The following is a 23,983-nucleotide window of genomic DNA, read 5'->3' as shown; positions in this document are numbered from 1 at the left end:
AACCTTGTTTTTCGGTCACAGTTGAGGACCAATTTTGTCGTTTGGTATCAAACTAGTCTGGGAAATTAAGACCTGATGCAAACAATCAGACTCTGCTTACATTACTGGAACCTCATGGTAAAACTTTTGAACTTTTAAAACCAGGAACAGATAAAGGTTAATTGAATGTGGTAGTTAACATAAAATACGTCTGACCCTCAAACAAAGTGTGTGTTGTGTCGTTTTGAGGTTAGTCACAGAGGTAGGAGCGGTCATTCCAAATCTCACAAGATAAACACATTAAAAAAGCTTTCTGATAGTCATGTTGGAGTCAGCATTATTACTGTAAATGTACTCTGACTTCACAGACATTACTGGGCATTTCCGTTAAACCATAACCAGGCAGTTATTTACTTATGGCGTTGACACTTGTACCTGCATACACAACCGGTTCCCATGCTACCCGGCTTCTCTGAATGACCCGGGGCTGAGGAAGGTATGTGGGTCATTAAGGTCTGCTGAGACCACATCAGTGACTGATCTAACATGAACGCTAACAGTAATGAGCCACCAGCAGGGAGCCATGTAGTCACTGGGGCTTCTGGGAAAGATTGTATGTTTTAAAAGTCAACAGATGCAGCACATGGTTGTGCATCTAGGTGTAAGCCTATTTTTGTGTCTCGTAAACAGTAAACAGTTCCTTGTGGGTGAAATTCCATTGGTGGAATTTCAAGGAAAGACTATTATATGTTTATCGTCTTTTGATTCGTCATGTTTTCCTGTTGGGCAACCAGCAGTTACAGTCCACCTGAGGATGTGATGAGCTTTAATTGCAACGATGTGGCTTGTGGGGTCTAAAACAGGGGATAAAAAAAAGAATCAACTTGCAAAAGAAGAGTATGATGCCAGTTTTTTTCTCTTTCTCTTTCTTGACAGACACTTGCTTGAAATGGTTTTGAGACATACTCGCAAGAGTAATCACCCACTCTTTTAATGCAATTTTGCTTTGGAAAACCAGTCTTAAAAATAATTTCCGGTAATGATAGGTCTTAATATTAGACTTTTAAAACTTCAAAACATTTCTATAAATAGATCTATTCAGTGAAATATTGTAAAAACCCTTTCCAGTGGTCTTCTAATTATGATTATGCAATTTTTAGGCAAAATCCTAAAACCTGTCATTTTCTTGGACAAAGTTTGTGCAGAGCAGCAGGAGCTCATCAGAGACTTGGCTTTGAATGGTTGGTGGGACTATTGGTGTGAAAGTAAGCCTTTGCTAACATCCCATCATCCCTTTGTTTACACTCTTTCCAGCTAGCTTACTGACCCTTACAACCATAAACTAACATTACTGGTGGAACAAAAATGGCGAGGTAATTTTAGGTTCTGCCCCAGCATTTTATATAAGTGTAGTTGTGGACTTTCTTTGCTCTTCATTATTTTATTTTCCAGCCATATTTATGCCGAATCGCTGCTGTTCTTTAGATCAATGGGTTATTGCATGGCCCAGTTTTCACCCATCTTTAACCTTTAGACAGATGGCCACATTTGCCCTGTCGAAAAGACTGTTGTGCCAAAGTCTTATGGTCAACTCGGTGACTGCAAGGTGCTAAAGTCATGTGGCTCCAAGACGTCCTAATCATCACACCTTCACTGGCAGCTAAACAGTGAGCTGTAGGTGTTGCAAAGCTTAGTTTATGCTTGGCAGTGGCCATTAAGTCCGAAAAATTCGACTATGGCCTTGCAAAAATCCTGTGAGTGTATTTTTTTTTTTTTTTTCTAGCTAGCCTTCTTTAAAGAACACTGCTTAAGACCTTTAATCCTGCTGTCATGGACTTTGACGTTTTATAAGCTCAGATAAATACTGCTAATCATCAGCCCTTAGTGAGGCAATCATCAAGTGTCGGAGTTGTAGGACTCCAATTGTAATTCTCTGAATGTTCCATGATCAGGAGACAATTCTTTTAAAGGCTGCTATGCACAGAAACTTGCTAAAATGGTGTGTTAATGTTTGCACGTATATGTTTTAAAGCAGGACATTTTATTTATAGAGAAAAATATGTGCAGGAAAAGATAAGGTCTTTCAAACCCTTATGCACGGCAACATTGTCCACAGGTAAATAATTTCATTTTTTTCCGAATAAAAATAATTCTACAATTACATATTTTCAAATGACATAACTCATGTTAGTATCAAGTAATAAAATAGATGTGTGAATGTATGAAGGACTTTTAGATATGAAAATAAAAATAAAAGTGAATAACATCCATTGGGCGACAGTGGCTCAGGCGGTTGAGCGGGTCGTCCAATGATCGAAGGGTCGGCGGTTCGATCCCCGCTCCCACCAGCCAAAAATGTCGTTGTGTCCTTGGGCAAGACACTTCACCCTCCTTGCCTCCAGTGTGGCTCCATTGGTGTGTGAATGTGTATGAATGCCCCGGTGTTGGCGAACTGGCAGCCACGCCTCTGTCACTCTGCCCCAGGGCAGCTGTGGCTACATCAGTAGCTTACCATCACCAAGTATGAATGAAGAGTGAATGAATAATGGACATAATGTAAGCGCTTTGAGTGTCTGGAAAAGCGCAGATAAATCCAATCCATTATTATTGAGGTTATATTTAAAAAATAAATAAATAAAACATTAAACATAGCTCATATTTGACAGAGACGCACAAACTTGTAGAATAAAGCTTTTGTTTTTCTGGGTCCAAGGATGAGTGTAAGCATGTAACAGCTGGTCATACAAATCTATTCGCCTGCTGCCCAATCCATCCTGTGGCCCTAAGACCTTCAACAACCATTGACACTCAGCTGATTGAGCCTAAATCCATCTTACGTAAGCAATATTTCTGTCATCTAATTAGAAAAAAAAAGATATACTGTGATTGGTCATGGTTGGATCAAAGTTTCAAGGATCATTTTGTCTATGTGATTCTTCTATTTTTGTATGAGTCCAAAGACTAATCCCACATCTACAAAGGATACAGAGAAGCATTCATTATAGTCAAAAACAGCTAATGAGTTGTTTCTGTAGAGAATGATGGTGCTTTTCCAGCTCTTTCTGTCATGTTGCAGCTGTGTAGAAGCCATTTCATTTAAACATTGTCATTTACTAATCTGATACACTGACATTCATCTAAGATTTGAATGTCAATCACAGGTTTTCAACTATATATGGAAAAGTAGGAAATCATCCAGGAAATGTTGAAGAAATATGGGACACTTAGGAGAAAAACAGATCTTGAGTTGACCTTTTTGACCACAACACATTATAATGTTATTAACATGTCTGTGTGTGCAAATACCTGTGTGTTTAGCTGAGAGTTTTTTTAAATGATTCGGTTCACTCCCTCATTATTGACAGTCATATATTTAGAGAAACACACAGACACACACATATGGGGTGCAGTGTTTAGTCTTCCTGAAGAGAGCATCCCATGTGGGAATTCTCTGAGTAGCTCACCACCTTGATGGATGAACACACAGCAGTGCGACTTTAAAGCGGGAAAAGATGGAACTGAAAATCGGAAATTTGTCTTTTACATTAACCACTTCACCCTTCTCGTCCTTCTTTTTAAGAATGCACTTGAGAATCCTTCCTCTGAGTGAGAACAGGTTACAAGCTTGATGGAGCTGAGTCACCACTGTACTCTGGTTTTAGGCTAGCACAGTGCACGCAGATGCTCCAATTCCTGAGACTTGATTATAGAAGTGTGTACAAGTGTTGCACACCCTCTCTGCAGCTGCTGCTTATTTAGGGTCTTTCTTCTAAGTTTCCTGTGTCTATACGTGTTAATGGTGCTCCCCTCTAATCAGGGTGGCTTTGTGATTTTCAGGGAACTTGTGTTGAAGGTTGTGGTGCAGCTGTGAGCACAACATTCAAGTCTGCCTTTTATTTCAGGACCGCACATTGTTACACATGCAGACAAAAACAGCTCAGCCTTATGGTCTGCTTTTCTTAATGTTGCCAATAAAACACTCACTCACCTTATGTTGTCCACCCTCATTTCAAAACACTTGTCTCTATTGGTCTGTCTGTGATCTACAAGCAGGCTTTTAAACAAGCTGTTTACTCTGCAAAGCTACAAATTAACGCTATTTAAAACACACAGTCAACCTCATAGGCATTTTACATGCAAAAACTTTTTTACACATGCATTCAGAAATAAGGTCTCTAGGATGTGTGTGGCTCTGTATCTCTGTATACATGTCTTTCCGTGTTTGAATAAACTTAATGACAAAATGTGGCCTGTCTTGACCACACAACTAGGCTCCTCTGCAAGTGATTAATCATTCTGTTCATCTGTGTTTTTGTCCCAGGTCATAAAAATATTAACTATGAGTAATTACACAATCACCTACAACCTTAAGCATAAATTAAGCTACCACATATGGTTGAGTTTGTGCTTAAACAGACTGTGTTTCTTGTTATTTTACAAGCAAAATGTAGACATTTAATCTCTGTAACTGTATATATATATTTTTTTAAAGCCTTCAACAGCACACATGCTTAAAGGTCCATTTTGATGAAAATCATGTTTTTTGCATTTTTAACATGTTCTTGCAGCCTTTTTCTGATGGAGGACATTTAACCCTTGTGCTATCTTAGATGACCCCATCCTTGCATTGACGTGTTCTCCCTACCATGACAAAGGTGGATAAAGGTGGAAAGATTTCATGTAATCCATGGACACCAGTGAAGATCACAAATCATTGAAGAAAAAAGGTTCAGCGCACTGTCTAGTGGGTCAAGATGACTCAACTCCCAATGTTAAAGTGCCTAGGATAGCACAAGGGATATATAAATAAAATTAAGCTCAAAATTTTAGTTCTCAGTATTTCTTCATTCAAAATGTTGTAAATCAGGAGCACACATAAAATGTTGTTTTAGAACATCCATTCTAATGCATCCTTGCAGACAAATAGATCCATGTATGTCTTCATTTTTCCTATCTGGCTTAAAACTGTATGTCTGGACAGCTCCAATATTTCTTGCCATTTTTGTTACACCAATAATGTCAGGTTGTGGTTGTGAGGGGCTGTTAGCTAGCAGGAGAGCATGTGAACAAGTAGATGTCGGGAAGTGGGGGCGGGCTTACTCTACGCCAACAGTCCCGCCCACAACTCAGGGGCAATTTTCTAATGAAGTATTGCCACTATTTGCTGCTCTATTCTAGAAAAGAACACAGTTTTTTTAAGTTGTGTTAATCTTATTTCAATGTATAACTATTGTGTTGTGAAATAAAAATTAAAAAGGTTCATCTTTTTACTTTCATTAATGTTTTATTTGAACTCAGCTGAAAACACATTTATATTGCTCTTCGTGTTCGTGTACACAGCACGCACCAGTATCTGCTGTGATGTCATCAATGTGCAACTTTGGAGATTTAACAGAATTAACCCAAAACACTTTTAAAGAGTTCAAAAGATGATTGGAGTGGGACTTTAAACTTACTTTGCACTGTAGAGATATCATTGGCTCCATTCTTTATCATTGATAAATGATAATGACAGGCGTTGTATCTGTTAAAGAGAGGCCAGCCTAACTCTGTCTCACCTGCTAATGTCAGTGCCAGAAGTCACGAGCATATCTACACCTTACCCTAACTTTTTTCAGCCCCATCCCAACCACCCTACCTTATCCAAGCCACTCCTCTCCAATTTAAACTAATTGCTAACCTCTTTAATAGCAACCACATCCTCTCCTGTGATCCTGCCTAGCTCGTTTCCCCACTCATTAGGCTTGAGCTTCTTATCTTCACACCAATGTCCCAAGGCTGCTAACTACTCTTAACACCATTCCTCTGCCTCTCTCCATCTTTTCAGTCAAACTTTTTGCCTCTTCCTGCTTAGGCTGTCTCTCATTTAACGGAGGAGAGCAACAGTGGCTTTTTGGATAAGAAATGTCTGCCTGTCTTTCTTTGGACACCCCCCCCCCCTCCCCCGCCGCATCCAATCCCTCCTCCCACTCTGCAATCATAAATGCCCTCAGGGGAAATATGAACAGTTAGGGAAATGATATCTGCACAGATGGCCTTGCTCCAACAAGACTGAGAGCTAATGTTTGTCAGCCTACACTATTATCACCATCTGTAGCAATGATGTTGGCAGGATGACAGGCATTTCTATTCTCACAAATACACAGATGTAAACTTAAAGTGTTCATAATCTCACTTACTCATTTAAAGGCCTCTAGAAACATATTCAAGTGTAATTTTAATCAGTATCATCAAAAACAAGTTTACTTCATGTTTACCAGAATGCCTGTGGCCTTGGGCTGCACAAATCTCACTGAGTTTAGGAAAATTTACAGCCAATTAAAATAATCATCTGCAACATTAATGACATTTGACAGGCTTACAACATTTTAATCAGACACTTAAACCAACACACCTTAGGAACTGTCAAAATCTGTTAGCAGGGTGTTTTTATCAATTGTAACAGCTTTTAACATATTTCTCCTGATCCAAAGTTTCCTCAACTAGTTCATTTTTAAATATTGTGACATGGCTTGGTGTGTTTGTATTATAATTGCGTTTCCCTTAATGCTAATGTTTATTTTTTGTCCTTCCAGACTCAGAGTAGAATGAAGCTGATGGCAGATAATTATGAGGAGGATTATATCCATCCACAACATCATCCTCATCATTTGCACCACTTGCATCCAACAAATGTGCATCACCGAAGCCTGCCAAGGGCAGCACCCCATGCCAACCACCGCCCCCCTATGGATCAGGTCTGTACAAACTTGCAAGAACACTTTAAGGCCACATCATTACGTGTGTAGCAGAGAGCACAGTAAAAAATGCATGATGTAGGTGATCACTTCTTTTTTCTTCTTCAACCTCTTTTGTGCATTCATAGTGAAATTAGAACAAGAAAAATTGTGTTTTTGGTGTTTTTAAAATGTTTTACAAAACATTTTCTCATGATGGAGGACATATGAAACAAAACAATTAAGCTTAATATTGCACTTCTGAGTGTTTCTATTTTCAAAATGTTGTAAATCCAGAGCAGGTAAAAAAAAAAGAAAGCTTGTGGCTGCAATGTACTAACTACAATCGGCAGGCCTCGAGCTCCCTTGTCCACCCGATTCATCCACCTGTAGACAACTAGGTACTTCTTAATTTCAGTTTCAGTTTTTTTGGTGTAATGTTGTACTTTGTATTGATTTTAACAATATTATCAGATTTTTTTTTTCCCCACAATCTCTAAATGGAGACCTTTTGGTAAACTTTTGTTAGCTTTAAAAATTATTTGTGCACAAAGCTTTTTATTTTCAATAGCTCTTCTTCAATAATGACATCCCATTGGCTCTGTTTCCCTTTTCAAAGCAGTTGGGAGTATAAAGTTATTATGCACTGGGTCCTTTCACACAACACATCACAGAGCAAAAAGTGGCAAAGAAGTAGTATCAGAGGTGCTTATTTTCATGACCCTTCATCTTTGGTAATAAATGATTGACAAATCTGGTGAGACAAAATGCTTATTGTTTTTGGAATTTGTTAAACGAAGACCATAGGTTTCCCCTTATTCAAACTCATTTCAATTTCTGTTTTCATGGGTTGAAAACACCGAAGTGGCAGTTAAAACAGGAAGTACTACAGTAGAATTCCCCCAAGGACAGCAGTTGGACAGAGCTTGTTTACACAAGTTGACATGTTTAAGGCTTAGAATTTTTAAAATCCTTTTAAAGCTATAACTTCATAATTGTCATTTCCACCATGAGTCAGTTGCGGTCTGATTTGACAGAACCAGATTTCCTGTCTCCCTTCCCTGTCTCCTCTCCCTCAAACACCAAAACTTTCTGCCAAGTTTGAGTTTTCATATCATTTAGATCAGAAGCCTGAAGGAAAAACCTGCCAAATGAGGAATTTTGATTGATGGCATTTATATGTGAGACTAGTTTATATCTATCATTCAAGTCTCGCTAATACTTTTGAGTGTATTATCCTCATTGGCCTTAGGTGATGTCAGATGTGCCTAATGACAGCAAAAAGAGAACAAACAGTTGTTGTTCTCAACACAGCAAGTGCATTGTGTGAGCCATCAAATGAGCACAAGCATGTGCTTGCCCTTATGTCTGCAGATGCGTATGAAGATGCGTATGTGTTTATACTGCGGACACAAATGAATGTGCTTACGGCAGACAGCCATCTTCAAAGAAAAACAGAAAAGACTGCGCTGTCTCTTTGATGAGCTAATGTCATCAAAGCTTTTTGTGATCTGAATGTAATTCAAACTCATCATGGCTCTGTTGTTGTAACTGGAGGCCTTCCAAACCATGAAAACCTGTATACGTCTAATAGGCTTTCTGTTTGGCTTGAGTTTGGATACCTGGGGATTTCCAACTCAATATACATTTTGATAACTGCTTGATGATTGTGAAAACAATATTTAAAAATGACTTTTGTGTGTTTGCAAACTTCAAAAGAACATCAGAAAATTGTCAAAATAAGTGTAAGAGGGAGCCCCGGATCTCTTTGGTTGGATGGATTGAAAAGCCATGCATACGTAAACATACTTTAGGATTATGCATGAACACGGGTTGCTGGTTTCAATAATTCCACACCTTGCATGCCTTAAGAAAACCTCCTTTTGATTATTCAAAGAATGTATAGACCCATGCTTGATTCAGTCTTTTTAGTCAAAGAAAGATACATCAAATTTGGGTGCATTAGGGTGCAAAATGGGAATGTAAAAAAAGAACAGTGATAATGATCCTGGAAACCACCTCGTGATTTCAAACAGAACACTATCACGTTCTGACATGCAGTGTTTTTCTGTAATTAAAATCTGATGTACCTCAGTAAAATATCAAGCTTTTTTTGTAATGCATTCTTTATTTATTTATTGAATTTTTTAAGACTTTTGTCTGGCTAACGCAGCTTTAGCAAACATTTATCCGGCGCAACCTTCGAGGTTCAAAATTAAGAGCAACGTGGGTTTAAATGTCTTGCACAAACAATGTCTGTCAAACCTGAAAGTGGGTCCTCTTCATCACTCAACTGCAAGACAGCTGATCAACCTTTTGAGCACCATCCACTATTGTAGGGGTGTAACGATCGATTAACCGATGATTTGATTTATATTTCTGTAATCCAACCAATTCTTCTTTGGTAAATTGTTAATTGAATCGAATCGAATTGACCTATACCATTATATAATTGTCTCAAAATGAAATAAATCTATTTTAATTGATATTGTAAGAATATCTTTTGTATTGAGGCATGGTAGGTTTATTTTACAATAATGTGAAAATGAATAAGTTCCATGACAGCAGACAACACACATGCGATGCCAGCATAAAATGATCAAGCCGCCATCATGTGTGGAAAAACTTTGAATATAGCAAAGACGTGTGACCTTACAGTGTTGTATAAAGTTCTAATAATCTTCCATTTGTATTATTTTGATGTGGAAAAACAACAGTTGGCTGAACTTTATGAAACTAAAATGTAAATGGATTTGCAGCTAATTATTGTCTACTTGTTTGTTTGTACACATATTTACACTTAATTTACATTTGATATATTTACATTGAATTTACACTTGATTATCTTGCAAGAAATACAAGGAATTTGGAAAACCTCACCTGCACTGTTCAAGATATTTATCTCTGAGTGACACTAGTTTAATTTTTGACTAAATTTTTCCTGTATCGATTGACTATTAATCTTATTAGCAGCTACAAATCATAATATTATTAAATTAGTTGTGAATATGAATTGTTAAACTTCTAACTACTTCAAATTATTTGGAAGGGGCTCTGTTCTAAAGGTCATGTATATGATTAATAAAAATAATACAATATCAGTATAATAGACATAACACTGTTTTAAAAAGTCTTCATAGCAAAAACTGATCAAGTATCAAAAGTTAAAATATGTGCAAAATTGTGTTACATTAGGAAAAATCATGAAAATGCATCAGATCTTCTGACAAAGTTCACCTTTTGAAGTTCGGTGACACGTGGATTCTTGTCATGGCTAGTGTGTGATACTGATGTTTTCAAGAGGGAACCATTTTAGACAATTAATGCTAAAAGATTAGAAGAGGTAATCACACACTTTTGTAACTTCTATGACTAGTGCATGGTTATGCTGGACAGCCTACTCAAGTTCCTTTCTGCAACTAGCAAATATGTAAACCAAAATTATTTCAACATATTTTATTTAGTAAATATTTCTTTCTGTTAATCCGGATAAGTATGTACAGTTCAATTAGAAAAACATTGCAAAAAATTGTGAAGTTGAGATAGAAACGTTCAGAGCAGGACATTACTTCTTTCTACATTTGGAAATTTCTAGTCTCCAATATGAAAGCATTGCAGTGCTGTGAAGTGCCCTTGATTGTTATCTTTTATGATCTAAACAAGTTTACTGGAATACAGACATTTCTCCATTATAATGAAAAACTAAAATGAGATAAATATGTGTTGCCGTTTTTCTTGTTATTGTAGTAACTGTAAAACAAGTCATTACAGTGGAAAATATATTATTAAAAAAATCAACAAATTCTCTAAAACTGTATTTTTTGCTGTTCAATGAAAAGCAGATCATTCTTCATCTGTATTTTTGTTTTTTGTTGGCTCTCAGTTGGCATCATTACATCAGGCATAGAATGCCGTTGCAACTTCTCCTGCTTTTAAATGACTTATTTTAAGAGTCCACTGTGGAACAGACCACCATGCTTTGTAAACTTGGTTAAAACTTTAAGTGGTTGCATGACGAACCACTTTCAGCACCTGAGCCTTAAGTACACGGTGGAATGACAGCAATGTGTATCTCTGGGCTTCGTTTGTCAACCCCTGAACTCATTCCAACACCACAAGGAAGAAGCAGCTGACATACTACAACATAGAGCCAGTGAAAGAAATAACAGAGCCACTGGTATTTCATATTAGAAAAGGTGAGGCAGGCATTAACACAGTTGATAATCCTGACCTTACCACAATGCTGAAAACACTAAAACCCTCACACAAAGAGCATAACTGAAAATGTCTTTAGTTCCCAGCTTGTCTTAAGTGTTGGTTTGGCTGGTCCCTTCTGGTGTTTCAGGCTGTTGAGTTTAAAAAAAAAATAGACTATTAAAAATTTTGAATGCACGTGCTCACCAAACACAGTTACTTGGTGAATGATAGATAGATAGATAGATAGATAGATAGATAGATAGATAGATAGATAGATAGATAGATAGATAGATAGATAGATAGATAGATAGATAGATAGATAGATAGATAGATAGATAGATAGATAGATAGATAGATAGATAGATAGATAGATAGATAGATAGATAGATAGATAGATAGATAGATTAGGGGCGTTGTGTGTGTAATGAGTGTGTAATAAGTATAAATACTTTCCCTTAATTCCAAGCCTTATTTGTATGAGAACAACCCTCTGTCAGTGTTTTTAGTTATAATAACTTCCTCCTTTTCTGTTCTTAATGAGTCACCAAACTAATAATTTAAATTATACCACACCTGGGATTGTTCATTTACCAAATTTAAAGCTCGTTAGTGCAATCCCTTTTTTGGTTTTCTGTCAGTGCAGCTGATTGCATAGTTACAGTCCTGATAGGCAACCCTTTTGAGTTGTCTGGAAAAATTTGACCACAGCATTGTTTGCCAGCCGCCACAGAAATCAGACAGAGGAAATTGTTCTTTGTCTCCTTAACCAATTGTTATTGCTAACACATTAACTTATAGTTCCTGCTAAGTGTTATCTTTAACTACCAAACCAATATGTTCAATGTTCCTTATACTCAATCACAACACAAATCTCTTCACTGTGGCCTGGTTCATAACCCAGCAGCTAAGCTCATTTTACAGTTTGGAATAACAGCATTAAACAATATGAAGATGTAGTAATCAGTCATCCAGTAGATAAGATAAAGATACTTTATTGATCCCAGCTTGGGAAATTCAGTAAATGTTGGTCCAGGTTTTAACTGATTGACAACTTTATTTATCTATTTTTTTCAGATGCAACAACCTTTTTGTTTGCATTTCAAATCAAATGTAGGATATGTAAAGGAAAAAAAAACACATTCTGTTGTTCAGTAAAGCATTTCTTAATTTCCATATAATTAAACAGAAAAATATTCTGCGGTGCCATACCAGACTTTTTCATAAAATAGCACTAATTACATTATTTACCTGAGGCAGAAGGCAGAAGGTTAACTGTTATGATCAGTGACAGACTTGGTAAACTGAGAATCAAGAGGATTTGATGGATTGGGCCTTGAGCATTTTTTTATTGCTACAACTGAGCTTTTTTGTGATGGCTACACCTTATAGTTCTCACCTCTTTTATGAAATCTGTCCTGCCACAAAAAGTTTTTTTTGGATAAAATGCCCCAAATGGGCATGCTTGTGGTTATTGATTGAATAATGATTGTTATAATTTGTATTTGCAGGATGATGAAGAAGGAATTTGGGCATGATGGTGATTACAATGAAAGCAGGACTACGAGAATACAGTAAGTTTCTAATGTAAAGGTATTTAAAAGAAAAAATATCAATTTTAATAGTCTTTTCTGGTTATACCACAAAAAGCCCAGCTTTGACAGGGATTAGTGTAACACAATCTAAACCATTTTACGCAAATGAGTGAACTTCAGAAGACTGAAAAGTATCATTTAATCCAGAGGTTTATGAGAGTTTTCCATAAGGTGACTCTGGTGGTTGCGCAGCATATGGCACATGAACTTTATGGTTACATAGGTAACTGTGTGGTTAGACGTGTACACATTCTGCTCCCTAAGGCAAGCAGAAAAGAACTCATAGGTGATAAAAACGACACAGTGAGAAAAAACAGAGGTGGATGAGTCTGGGTCTCTGCATGGCACTTTTCAGACATAGTAAAATTTGACCACATAGCTCCACCCTGTTGTGTGCCATTCTGTGGAGAAGTCATTACAATATAACATTGAACAGTCATGGTATGTGTGTATGTGTGTGTGTGTGTGTGTTTCTCTGAAAATGCATAAAATGGAGAATTCTGAGTTATAAAGAACAGTTTCTGTTTTGGTGGTTTTATATTGAAGCCCCCTGCTGAATCTGAATACCTCTGAACAGAGGCTTCTAGAAAGCAAGCTGCACTGCTAGTGTTATGGTTTTCCTTAAGCTTATGAGCAGCAGTGGCAGTTCTAGCTTGAAAGTCACCTTGGTTAAACCTTAAACACGGCACTATTTCATAGAAGTTTCTATCTAAGAAAACCTTTGATTCTGTGAGGAGACAGTTAGGTCGTATTGTGTGCTCTGCAACAGAAAACCTACATTTTTTACATTTATTTTTCTTATTTTGTGTGTGCGTGTGATTGTGTGTTTGTCTGTGTGCAAATATGTTTATTTTGCACACAGGACATAATTGGCGATATCAGAGACCGAAGACACTTCAAAAATTCTTATAAATGTCTCTAAATGTACTGACAGACATTAAATGAGTTTAAAATAATTGTTTATTTATAAATACATTTAACATTAAGCTACACCTATTAATCATTTCACTGAAGTCAGAATTAGTTGAGACCAACTTGATCAAGTACAATAAAAAAATATAAAAACTTCATCCCCTCAATAAAAAAAACAAAAAAAAAACAACATTGGATTTAACTGAGCTGATTAATTTGATGTTGTATTGATGTTGTAAGTTTTGAAAGAAATGTGTTACTAAAATGTTTTTTAGTAATACTTATTAAATAAATAACAAATTAGTAAAACTATACTTATAAGTATAGTTTTACTACTTTAATACATATATCCTGATATGAATAATACAGCTTTGGACACACCTTTATGCTGGCCATGTTTCTCTTTTTTTCCCCTTTCACTTAAAGTAAGCTTCTAATACGTTAGTGGTTTTTGTTTTGTTTTCGTAACATTAACCACAGTCCATACACTACCTTTTCTTCTTACTAATGTTATCTCTGGGTCTACCTGTAAATTAAACAAGTAAAACCAAAATATTATAAAAAATTTGGCCAAAAAACAGGTTTATTATAAGTATATATTTATGAATAAAAAAAAAAAATCCTAAATAAGTAAATAATTCTGAATGAAATTACTTGCACATTACTTAGCCACCCTGAACGACTGCCCACAATCTGCTTGAGACTGTAATAGGAATGACATGAAGACATGAAGAGACAGATACAAACGGCTGAAAGTATGAGGGGGGGGAAAAACCCACATATATTCCAAGAAAAAAAAAAAATACAGTCTGAAACACATGTGTAATGAGTTTTGCAACAATGATGGTTTCTTCTGCTCCTATCGAGGCTTCTTGTAGAAAACTCTATGATTATTTGGCTAACAGCACCAAGACAGAGAATGTAAATGTGTTTGTTTAAACCAAAATAAAATGCTTTCTAAAACACAAAAGCAAGGCAGATAATAAATATTTGTGTTATTTTCTAGCTTTAGACCAAGTAACCGCTTTGTTAGACATGCAACCTGCACTCACTGGTACAACTGTCCTGCCAGTGTCATCAGCGCAGAAGATCTGAAAGCATTCTGGGCCCATAAATGAAAGAGGAAAGAAAGCAAATCTGGTTATTATAAAGTCTACTGTTGAGTGCTCTTTAATCCCTGCTGTCTGCTGTATATGTTTATAAATGTAAAATCAAGCAAGCGACGGTGCCAATCCTAAACTCCCCAAATCCCCCAATTTCTCTGGAGCATGTGTAAATTCAGTGGGTGCGGTTCTCTCTAACATCTGCAATGTGGAGCAGCTCTGCACAGATTAGATCCATGCACAGATTCTCCTCTAACAAGTACAGATCGAAATTGTCCAAGGAGGACACAAGATTTTCTGATGTCTGTGGTGTTTTGGGTCATTCCTTTGTTTTTTCCATGACTGATCCAGATTACATTAATTTGAGTTTTTATTTTTTGAGCTACATCTGTTGGTTTTAGTGACTTTTGCATCATTTGAAATTGCTAATATACTTTCACCAACTGAGTTTGTGACTGACGAGATCTTACTGTAGGTACATTTGCATAGTGGATATTAAAGTCAACATCTTGAGTAGTAACACTTTACAACAGCCCTCTCTTCATAAGTGAGCATTTTTTTTATTTAAAGTCCCATTCTAATCATCTTTTGATCTATTGTAAAGTGTTAATTATGATTATAAATTGCTTAATTTTTGGCAAAATCAAAAAACTCGTGTCACTTTCTGGCTAATTGTTTCACCGGAGAAGCGGAAGTTCATCTGAAACTCGCCTCTGAGTTGTGGATGGGAGCTCGTGTTTTCCCGTTGTAGCTTCTACGTCACACCAAGTTAGTTTTTGATTCACAAGGATTCGAATAAGACTTTAAAGTTTATTTATTTATTATGTATTTAAAGAGGAGACACTGCACAAAAGAACATTGATCTTGAAACACCAAAACATGTATTTTGCAGTGTTATGCAATTTTTTTCTAATTTCTGCTTGTAGTCCTTACAAAAGTAAGAACAGGAAAGTAAGAACAAGTCAACGAAAAATATTTTACATTGTTGAATTGTTAAAGAAAAACTCAGAAATGCAATTTTACTCATAATTTCCATTATGAGATGAATGCTACATGAACATGTTAAAAAAAAAAAAAAAGACAATTTTCATTGTAGTGGAGTACTAGAAGATAGAAAGCTGAAAAAGAACACATTTTGAGTTTATCTTTTCCCTTCTTCATTTTGTTTTGGTGTGTTGATTGTTAGTCCAATAATTTCATTCTAGGAATTTACAGTCCAATAGTGTGTGCATTAGCAATTAGTTTGCTTTCTTTTCCGTCTAAATGGAAATCTCTTGAGTGTTCATCTATAATGTTTCTGTGTGCGTTTGCGACCGTGTGTGCCTGTGTTCAAAAGAGAGCTGCAAAACTATACTGCACTACAGCAGCCCACATAACCTAACTTAATCCAGTCCATGTGTGCTGAGAATGCAGCAGTGTCAGGATTCACTGTAATGAAACAGACCACACTGCCCCCTTTCTCTCTCTTCCCATCCCTCCATCTTTTTCCATTGCTTCTCGTCCTGCCATTTCTTTTCAGAGTTTAGCTTTGCTCTCTACTGACTCGTATTATTTAAGGTTAATGCAAGCTTGTGTTGGTGAGCAGACTACAAGTGAAGTACCATCAATGTAATATCATAATGGACATTTGAATTTATGTGGTATTTGTGTCAAGAGTTCTTATCCCAGTCTAATATAATAATCCTACCGCATTAGCCTTCAGTGTAAAGTGGTGTTGTGGCTAGAGATATCAGTGCTACTCATCTATCCACTCCTGTAATGCTGGTAGTCCTCTATTTAAGTGCAGCTCTCCGATATTAGCCATCTTTTATGGCAGAACAGATGGAAGCCATTCAGCAATATATAGCTACAGTACAATATGGCCAAACCTAAAGCCCATTTCCTGTCCCCAAGTGATCCCTCGCTAATGTGACCAAACCAACATGACAACTCAGATAGAAAAATAAAAAAAAAGAGAAATTAATTGGTGTCTCTTATGGACAACCTGGAGGCCCACTGTGACACTACTATTTAAGTTCCTGGCAAAACTAAGTGGTAAGTTGAATTTCTAAACATCCAGGTGTGGATTTGAACTATTTAACCACGGTTCTATCTTTGAGAATACTTCTCCCTGATTGGTTCTCTGAGCTGTTTATGTTCTGCTGTTGATTACAGACATTTTGTTTACCCTTAGGCCTCTTAGAACCCCTCTAATGAAATAAGAATGTCGTTTTTTCACGGAGAGAACAGGAGATGGGGGTTGGAGGGAAAGATAAATCAGAGCTCAGGGCCAAAGAGTCAAAGTGAGTACAGAGAAGATACTTTACTGAGACTAACTTTTGTCTTTTTGTGTCAGGAAAAAACCTTGACGCTTTACAAACAAGAAAAGAAATGTAGTTCGGTGTGAATGCAGAAATGGAGGTTTGGAGGGAAAGAGACAGTTGTAATCGAGCTGAGGGCAAGCATGCTCCAATTAAAATATGTTTATAAGTTAGATTTATGGAAAGAAAGAACGTTTCTTGTGATCTTCTTGTAGATTCTTGTTGTTTTGGATCTGTTACAGAAATGTTGCATCAGAAGCTGGGAATTGTTAATATTTAAGTAAGTGTCTTGCTTTATTTTGGACAAATTTTTCAAGGATAGGAGAGTCTTTTTTTACATTTTAACATTTTAAATTGGGCTCTAAACTGTACATTTCTCCATGGACCCAAATCAAACTTTAAATGTGTGTTTGTGCAATTGTATTGCTAACACTCAGTCAAATTATGACTGTTGTCTTACTTTTATTTAAGATAAGTTTCGTAAAAATTCTTACAGCTCTTCAGTTAATTTTGTGTTATGTAATTACACTTTTTTTCTTTAAATTACTCTAAGAGCTGCCACACTGTTGTTGCTCCAAGGCAATAATCTTAGGTTTACTTTTTGATACAAAAGCTTCACACAGACTTGCAGTATGTTCTGTATGAATTACTTGAAGTAATATCTGTGCTGAGTAGTAACACTTTGCAAGTGCTTCTCAAGTGCTGTCAAGAGCCCATTAACAGTACTATGTTAAAAAAGTATTTTTTAAAAAAGTTTTAAAATATAAAATTACATTAAGGTTTCCTCTTGTAGAAAACAGTCTGCATTAGCTAAAGCTGCAGTGTATCATTGAATATTGTTAAATCCACAAAATGAACAGCAGACGCTCCACACAATATTTTTTTTCTGACCAAAAATATGATTATGTAAATAAAATTACTTTTAAATTCTGTTAAAAAGTTATCTTATATATTTTAAAATCTTTTCATTTTTTTTTATTTTTCTGCTTTTATATGGATCTTAGTTTTTATGGTAGGGGGGTTGACAATAGATTTTATTCAATACCATTAATGTTAAAGTAAACATAAATGTTTTATTTAAAGAAAAAAGGTGTCAGATAAGGCCGAGCAGGGAAACCAAAAAAAAAAAAAAAAAAAAAAAAAAAAAAATGCCGGTGTAAACAGGCAGAAAGGGAAGCAAACAGTATGGACCAGCACCAGAGGAAGGCAGTGATAAGACATATATACTGACAGACTGATGAGACACAGGTGTAAACGATCAGAGGAGATTGGAACAAGGGAAGTAAAACTCAAAACTTGTGTCAGAATTCCCACCCTAAGGATATAGTGCGGCACTAGATAGCGCACGGAATTTTAAAAGCAATTCGGACACCATCCTCACTACTACTTTTTTTTTTTTGTACAGCAGACATGACGTCATCGATTTCATGAAATTCAAATCTAATGAATATCAGCGTTTTGCAACGATTATTTATGAGTCCACTGTCTTCTGAAGATAAAAACGGGGATGATTTATTTAAAAAAATATATAAGTACATTTTTTTGGCAAAAATTGTCACAAACTGGTCTATGTTCACTGATCTAGTGAGCATCAATGCAAACTGGTTTTTCACAGAGACTTATGGGAAATTTCTAGGGCACTCGATTTGGGAATTGTAGATTCGGAAAGCACTACAAAATGGCGAACGCATAGTGCACTATATAGGGGTTAGGGTGGGATTTCGGACATAGCCTAAGACATGCAGGAAGAAACCTTCAAAAATAAAACATGAAGCAGAACTACGGCTAGAATAACCCTAATCATGACAGCAGGATTAAAAACTAAAAAGAAAAGGGATTTCTTTGTTTGGCAACACGTTCTTTTCTTTGGTCATTTTACATGTATATTTACCTATTTTCCTCCTTTTTAAATAAATATGCTTTCAAATTCTAATAAAATAGAGTATTAGTTGTTTGATTGATTTGTTGACACAAAAGTAAGAAGTCAAGGAAATGCTTGGACAAGCAGTTTAAAGTAGGGTCAAAAACAAAGCTTTAGAAAACTTGCTGGAAGATTAAATTAGGGGGATGAAACTTGCATCTGGTTAATCAAAATCTCCCTAAAATCTGTTTTAATTTAGCCTATAATTGTCAGGCTGCAGTCTTATGATCAGTTGCTAAACCATGTGTGTAATGTTTGGGTTTTGGGATGATTTAAGTTCGATAAGTTTTATTTTGCCTTGTGTCTTTAGTAATCGGTAAACTTTGTCTTAGAGGTCAGAGGAGGTGTCTGACCGAGGCATTCTTTCAGTCAGCTGTCAGCATCATCTGTCTGTGAAGTCAAAGGTTGTTCCACTACTTGAACATGAGAGGAGAGAAGTCATTAACTTGGCAACACCTGAGCGCTGACCCCTGCTGCACATGGACTCTATCTCTGTGCTTCTTAACAAACTTCTGTTATCAGCTTCATAGACACACAATGGAAGAAATCATCTATCAAAAGTGAAATAGAACCAAGCTGAACTCTAGCTCGCTCTTGTGTGGGCAGGAATGAGCCATTTTCTGAACATTTAGGAACAACTGGGACAAATTAACAGGAACGCATAGTTCTTTAAAGGCAAAATGGTAATTTCATCAGGTAAATGAGGACCAGCGGGAGAGTTATTTTGTTATTGTTGGCCTATAAAACTGTTGACAGATGGAACCCAGAAACAGGTCTTCAGCCCCTGCAGATAAATGAGAAGGAGGCTGGGTAGACGGGGGGAAAAGGGGAAGGAATGGCTGGCAATGGTAGGATATGTACATGTTTATTCATGTCCCTTCTGTTGTGGTTTCCTTGAAGTTGTAAGAGTGAGAGGATGGCATAGCACCTGGTGTGTGGATCATAAAGCAAGCTCCATTTCCCACCCACAACACACTCATTACACACACATAGACATGGCCACACACATACTCCCTCGTGCGTACCTTCAAAACGCGAAGCTTCTCCTAATGATTGGGTTTGGGAACTCTGTGATTTCAAGTAAATCCCCACTCGTCAGTTCTTATGTATGTAGTTTGATTTAAAATGTGCGTGCTATTCATAGAATCTGAGTAAATTTGCAAAATCCTGTGAAGATCATAGCATCAAGATAAGGAAAATACCCACATTTGAAGAGATTAGCAGCTGATGCTCAACTTAACCAGTATAAGTGAAATGTCCTCCATAAGTTCAGAAATGACACTAAAATTGGGCAGTCAGACAGGCGGACAGATGGGGCAGACAGTTGGCTGGATAGTTCAGACTCCACAGTAAAATACTGTCTTTTACATACATTTTGATTAAATTTATGGGAATCAGATAGTCTTAAGATTTTGTGTTTGGGACAAACACAGTTTGTTCTTTGTCTTTCAGCTGCTCCCTCATACAAGGATCACAACAATAAAAGAATTTGCACAGAGATGATGTTTTAAATTCAGATGTCCTTCTTGGAGTACCAAGATTTGTACTTCATCCATTTTGGTGGTTCCCGCTCCTTTGACGTAGCACCGTTGCAAGGGGTGTGCAATTAGAAGGTCAGGGATTTGAGCCCAGTTTAATTCACAGTCAGGTTGTCTTAAGAAGAGCATCTGTCAAAAATCCTCTGCCAAGTTGCCATGTTAACTCATTCACGCAATATGTCAATGATTTGCAATGTAACATTTAATCCAGGACTCCCCTTTATTTAGCATCACCTCATACAGAAAAAACATAAAAATATCGTTTTTTTATATATTTGGAAATAGATTCCGACATGACGGTTAATGACTTTGTTGTGACTCTTTGGAGATACTCAAAACATTAAACATGAAAAGCTTATTGATGGTTTTTACCTTTGTCTTGTACAACATTGAGAATTTCAAAATTTAATGATTTATTTGTAGGGTTCCAGATCCAACTCCACATCTTTTTTATTTAGTTTTTTCTTTTTTCTGTTTGATTGTTTTTATTTATCGTATTTATTTATTTTATTTATATGTTGACAACAGCCAAAGAGGAGAAGTGGGCGCATTTTATTCTGAGGAGATGTCACGGACAATGTGTCTGTCTTAACGGAGTTAATAAAATGGCCATAAGTAGTGCTGTGTCCTCTTACTTTGGGAAGTAAACTGCCATCAAACATAACTGAAGAAGAAGAAAACATTTGTAGTCCTGAGCCTTAACATTTCTTTTTCTTTCCTTTTCTTAACAATAAAGGGAACTTTTTTTAGTCTCATAAACATTTTAATTGTTATAAACATTTTAAGAGGATATTATTGTTATTAACATCAGTAAAACTCGATCGCGTAAATGACAAATATTTGCGCATGCGCAGACTGATTGGGTAGCCGTTACAGATTGGGTCGCGACAGGAAGCTCTACCTTTTGACGAAATGCCTTTTAGGTAACAAAAAGTGGCTAAGTTGACCTAGGCCACTTTTATGCAGAGAGGAAAATAACCACAACAAAGAGGTTAGATCACATTGTGTTTTTTTCCCTTTCATGTAATATGTCACAAATTTGGATGGAAAGCTAAATTTTGCAGACAATTATTTGTTTTTTGTTTTTTGATGAATGGAAAAACAGAATTTTTTAATTTTTGGAATTTACTAACTTGTATTTTATGAATCTTACCTTTTACCAGACTTCTGTTTCTGCAGCTGGGTTTGGGTTTAGCAAAGAGATGGATGAGTGCTCCATAAGAATAAATGAGACAGGCGGCGTTAACTACATTATTTCTACTATTTCTACAAGAAGTCACTAATAGAACTGTATAAGGCCAGAAACAATTCATTAAACAAAAAATGTCACTTTTGCAAATTTGCCATGTAGAATTATACCATGAATGTTTTGTACCTATCAGCAAATAGCAATACGGGGCCCCTAAATAGCGTATTGAATATCCACATCATCAGGTTTTGTAAAAAGGGGAGGGAGCAGACAAGATTTCTCTTTAACCCACTCCTTTTCAAGCACACTGTATTGTTTTATGTCTTTTTTAAACTTTTGTGTTAATTTCAAATTTGTGTTTCAAATAAAATGAAACTGAAACTACATTCCTATTGAAGCATTAAAAGTTTGTAAATGCCTAATGTGACTTGGAAGGCTTATGCCTAACCAGCTCATCTTTCTGTCTGAACATGCATGATGCAATTCAGTTTATGTCTTTAAACTCATCTGTCCTTTCTGTGTTCCTGTTCTTGTTATTCAGTTGCTTTCAGGGCAGAATTTTCTTGTGGGCTCAGTTTGATGAAGTGGAGCAATACCACAATAAAAAAATGATTTCCTTATTTAGTGTGTTTTATTTCACACTGGACATTAAGGTAAATTAAACTACCTAAATATGTAATGCAGCCACATCCGCTCTTTGTTTTGAGGCATTGTGCCCATAACAATGCCAACCAAAAAGAAAAAGTAAAAATATAACCACACACCATTTATAATTAAACAAATGCTCAACTTTTTTCCCATTTTAGTATTTTTTAAAATTTGCTGATATTTTAATGTATTTTTTAACCTATGTAAGACAGTCCTTTTATATTATTTACTATTTTTAGTAAATTACCACACTTTCAGCTTTCAGTTTTTACAGTATAGGTGAACCACATCAGGGTAAACTTACGAGGAAACCAAGACCCTTGTTTTATTTATATATGCTCAGGAAATGGGGTTTGAATATTTGGTCCACATCAAAGTTCAGATGACCTTTCACCTGCTCAAAAGAAGTGGACTTCCCAAAGAGACAAACTGTGGTCTGAACCAAACAGGCCTGGTTTGAATGCAGCCTTAGAGTTTTGCTGGGTGTGTGCATAAAGAATATGTGCTTTTGAGTAAAGGAGAGATCAACAAAGCGAAAAAAAGGTGATAGATCATTGCAGGATTAAACAGTGTTTTCTGAGCTTATTGGGATGACAGTGCACAAAAGCCCTTCCCTCGGGAGAAACTTGCACCTGGGAAAGCACTTTGAGTGTCTGCATGCATTTGTGCGTGTGCGTGCCTGTGTGTGAACTAAGGAGCACAATATTGGGCGGAAAACTTGGTGGGTGCTCAGAATTTAAATCCAGTTCTGGATTACTTTCTTAAGGGAAAGTCTGAAAATCCACAAAGCTGCATTTATAGAAAACGGTATATGGATGTAGAGACAGATAAAAGGAAAAAGACGTTTTTGCAATTTTTGTGAATGTGTTATCGTGACTTCCTGATCAATTTATGACACTTTAGATTCATTAATTTAAAAAAAGATAGGCAGAGAATTGTTTGTATATCTTTGTCAGGACTTTTCATTGATATGATGCATTCCCTATGGGCCAGCGGTGTCCATTTTTAATTCTGGAGGACTGATGTCCTGCGTCTTATTCCTGTGTTTCTTTGCTGCTTCTCATTGGTGGAACACAGAGCATTGGTTGGGAAGGGATACCTAAAAAAAAAGCAAGAGTCTGGCACTTGGAGACTCGTTGTGGGCCAGAGTCCTTAAACATTTAAATTCCAATTTCATTCCAAAAATCAGGACCTGACCTCCAAACTTAAATTAGCAATTAACTCTTATTTGGTGTCCTCACATTGTTATTATATCACTTTAAAACTCAACTTCTCCATTAACCAGTAATAGTTTATTTTTAACCTTAACATTAAGATAATCTAAATCTAAAAATGATTGTAGAATTTACGTACTGGTCACTTCACAGGCACTCATTTTAAAAGAGATTGTCCCTCCAAAGCAACAGGTAAAAGTACTCCCCACACACACACACAAACACACACATGAATACCCACAGTTTATCTAAGGCTTCTCTAGTCCAGTGTTTTTCAACCAGTGTGCCGCGGGAGATGGTCAAGTGTGCCGTGGGAAATTGCCCTCATTAACTGATCTAAAAACATTTTCCATCTCCAGGATATCAGTTCTGTGTTCATCCAAACAGGCCCTGATAAAACACTGAGTATTTAGGTATATGAAAGATCATAAAATACTTTTTTTCTTTGTGTTTATTTGATTCTTTTAAAGACATTTTGATAAGAATGACGTTACCGGGATTTAGCTGTAGCTTAAGCTCTGTTTTAGGAAAAGTCCCGCCCCTTTAACTGTCTCCACCAATCATTCTTGGAGTCTTAATCACACGTCATCAATCTGACCAATCAGAAGTGATTAAAGTCTTCAGTTCCTTGTTTCGATTTAGCTCATAAGTCTCTCAGTTCTAACAAAAATACC

The 23,983-nt window shown here is 36.4% G+C and overlaps 1 protein-coding gene across 4 annotated transcripts in view; it reads left to right on the top strand.

The window, feature by feature from the left end:
• The window catches only part of LOC101160317 (ERC protein 2), a 179,710-nt gene that overhangs the window by 122,992 nt on the left and 32,735 nt on the right, over positions 1-23,983 (top strand). For all 4 annotated transcript variants that reach the window (XM_023956647.1, XM_011477368.2, XM_020704703.1 and 1 more), the window contains 2 exons: positions 6,555-6,716; positions 12,401-12,463. In XM_023956647.1, the coding sequence (XP_023812415.1) occupies positions 6,555-6,716; positions 12,401-12,427 (189 nt within the window). In that variant the 3' untranslated portion in view covers positions 12,428-12,463. The remainder of the gene's footprint in view (positions 1-6,554; positions 6,717-12,400; positions 12,464-23,983) is intronic.

Source organism: Oryzias latipes, chromosome 7 (genome assembly GCF_002234675.1).
Source record: "Oryzias latipes chromosome 7, ASM223467v1".
Lineage (NCBI taxonomy): Eukaryota > Metazoa > Chordata > Actinopteri > Beloniformes > Adrianichthyidae > Oryzias > Oryzias latipes.
The sequence above is the reverse complement of the archived record's forward strand: the minus strand, read 5'-3'. Positions and strand labels throughout refer to the sequence as shown.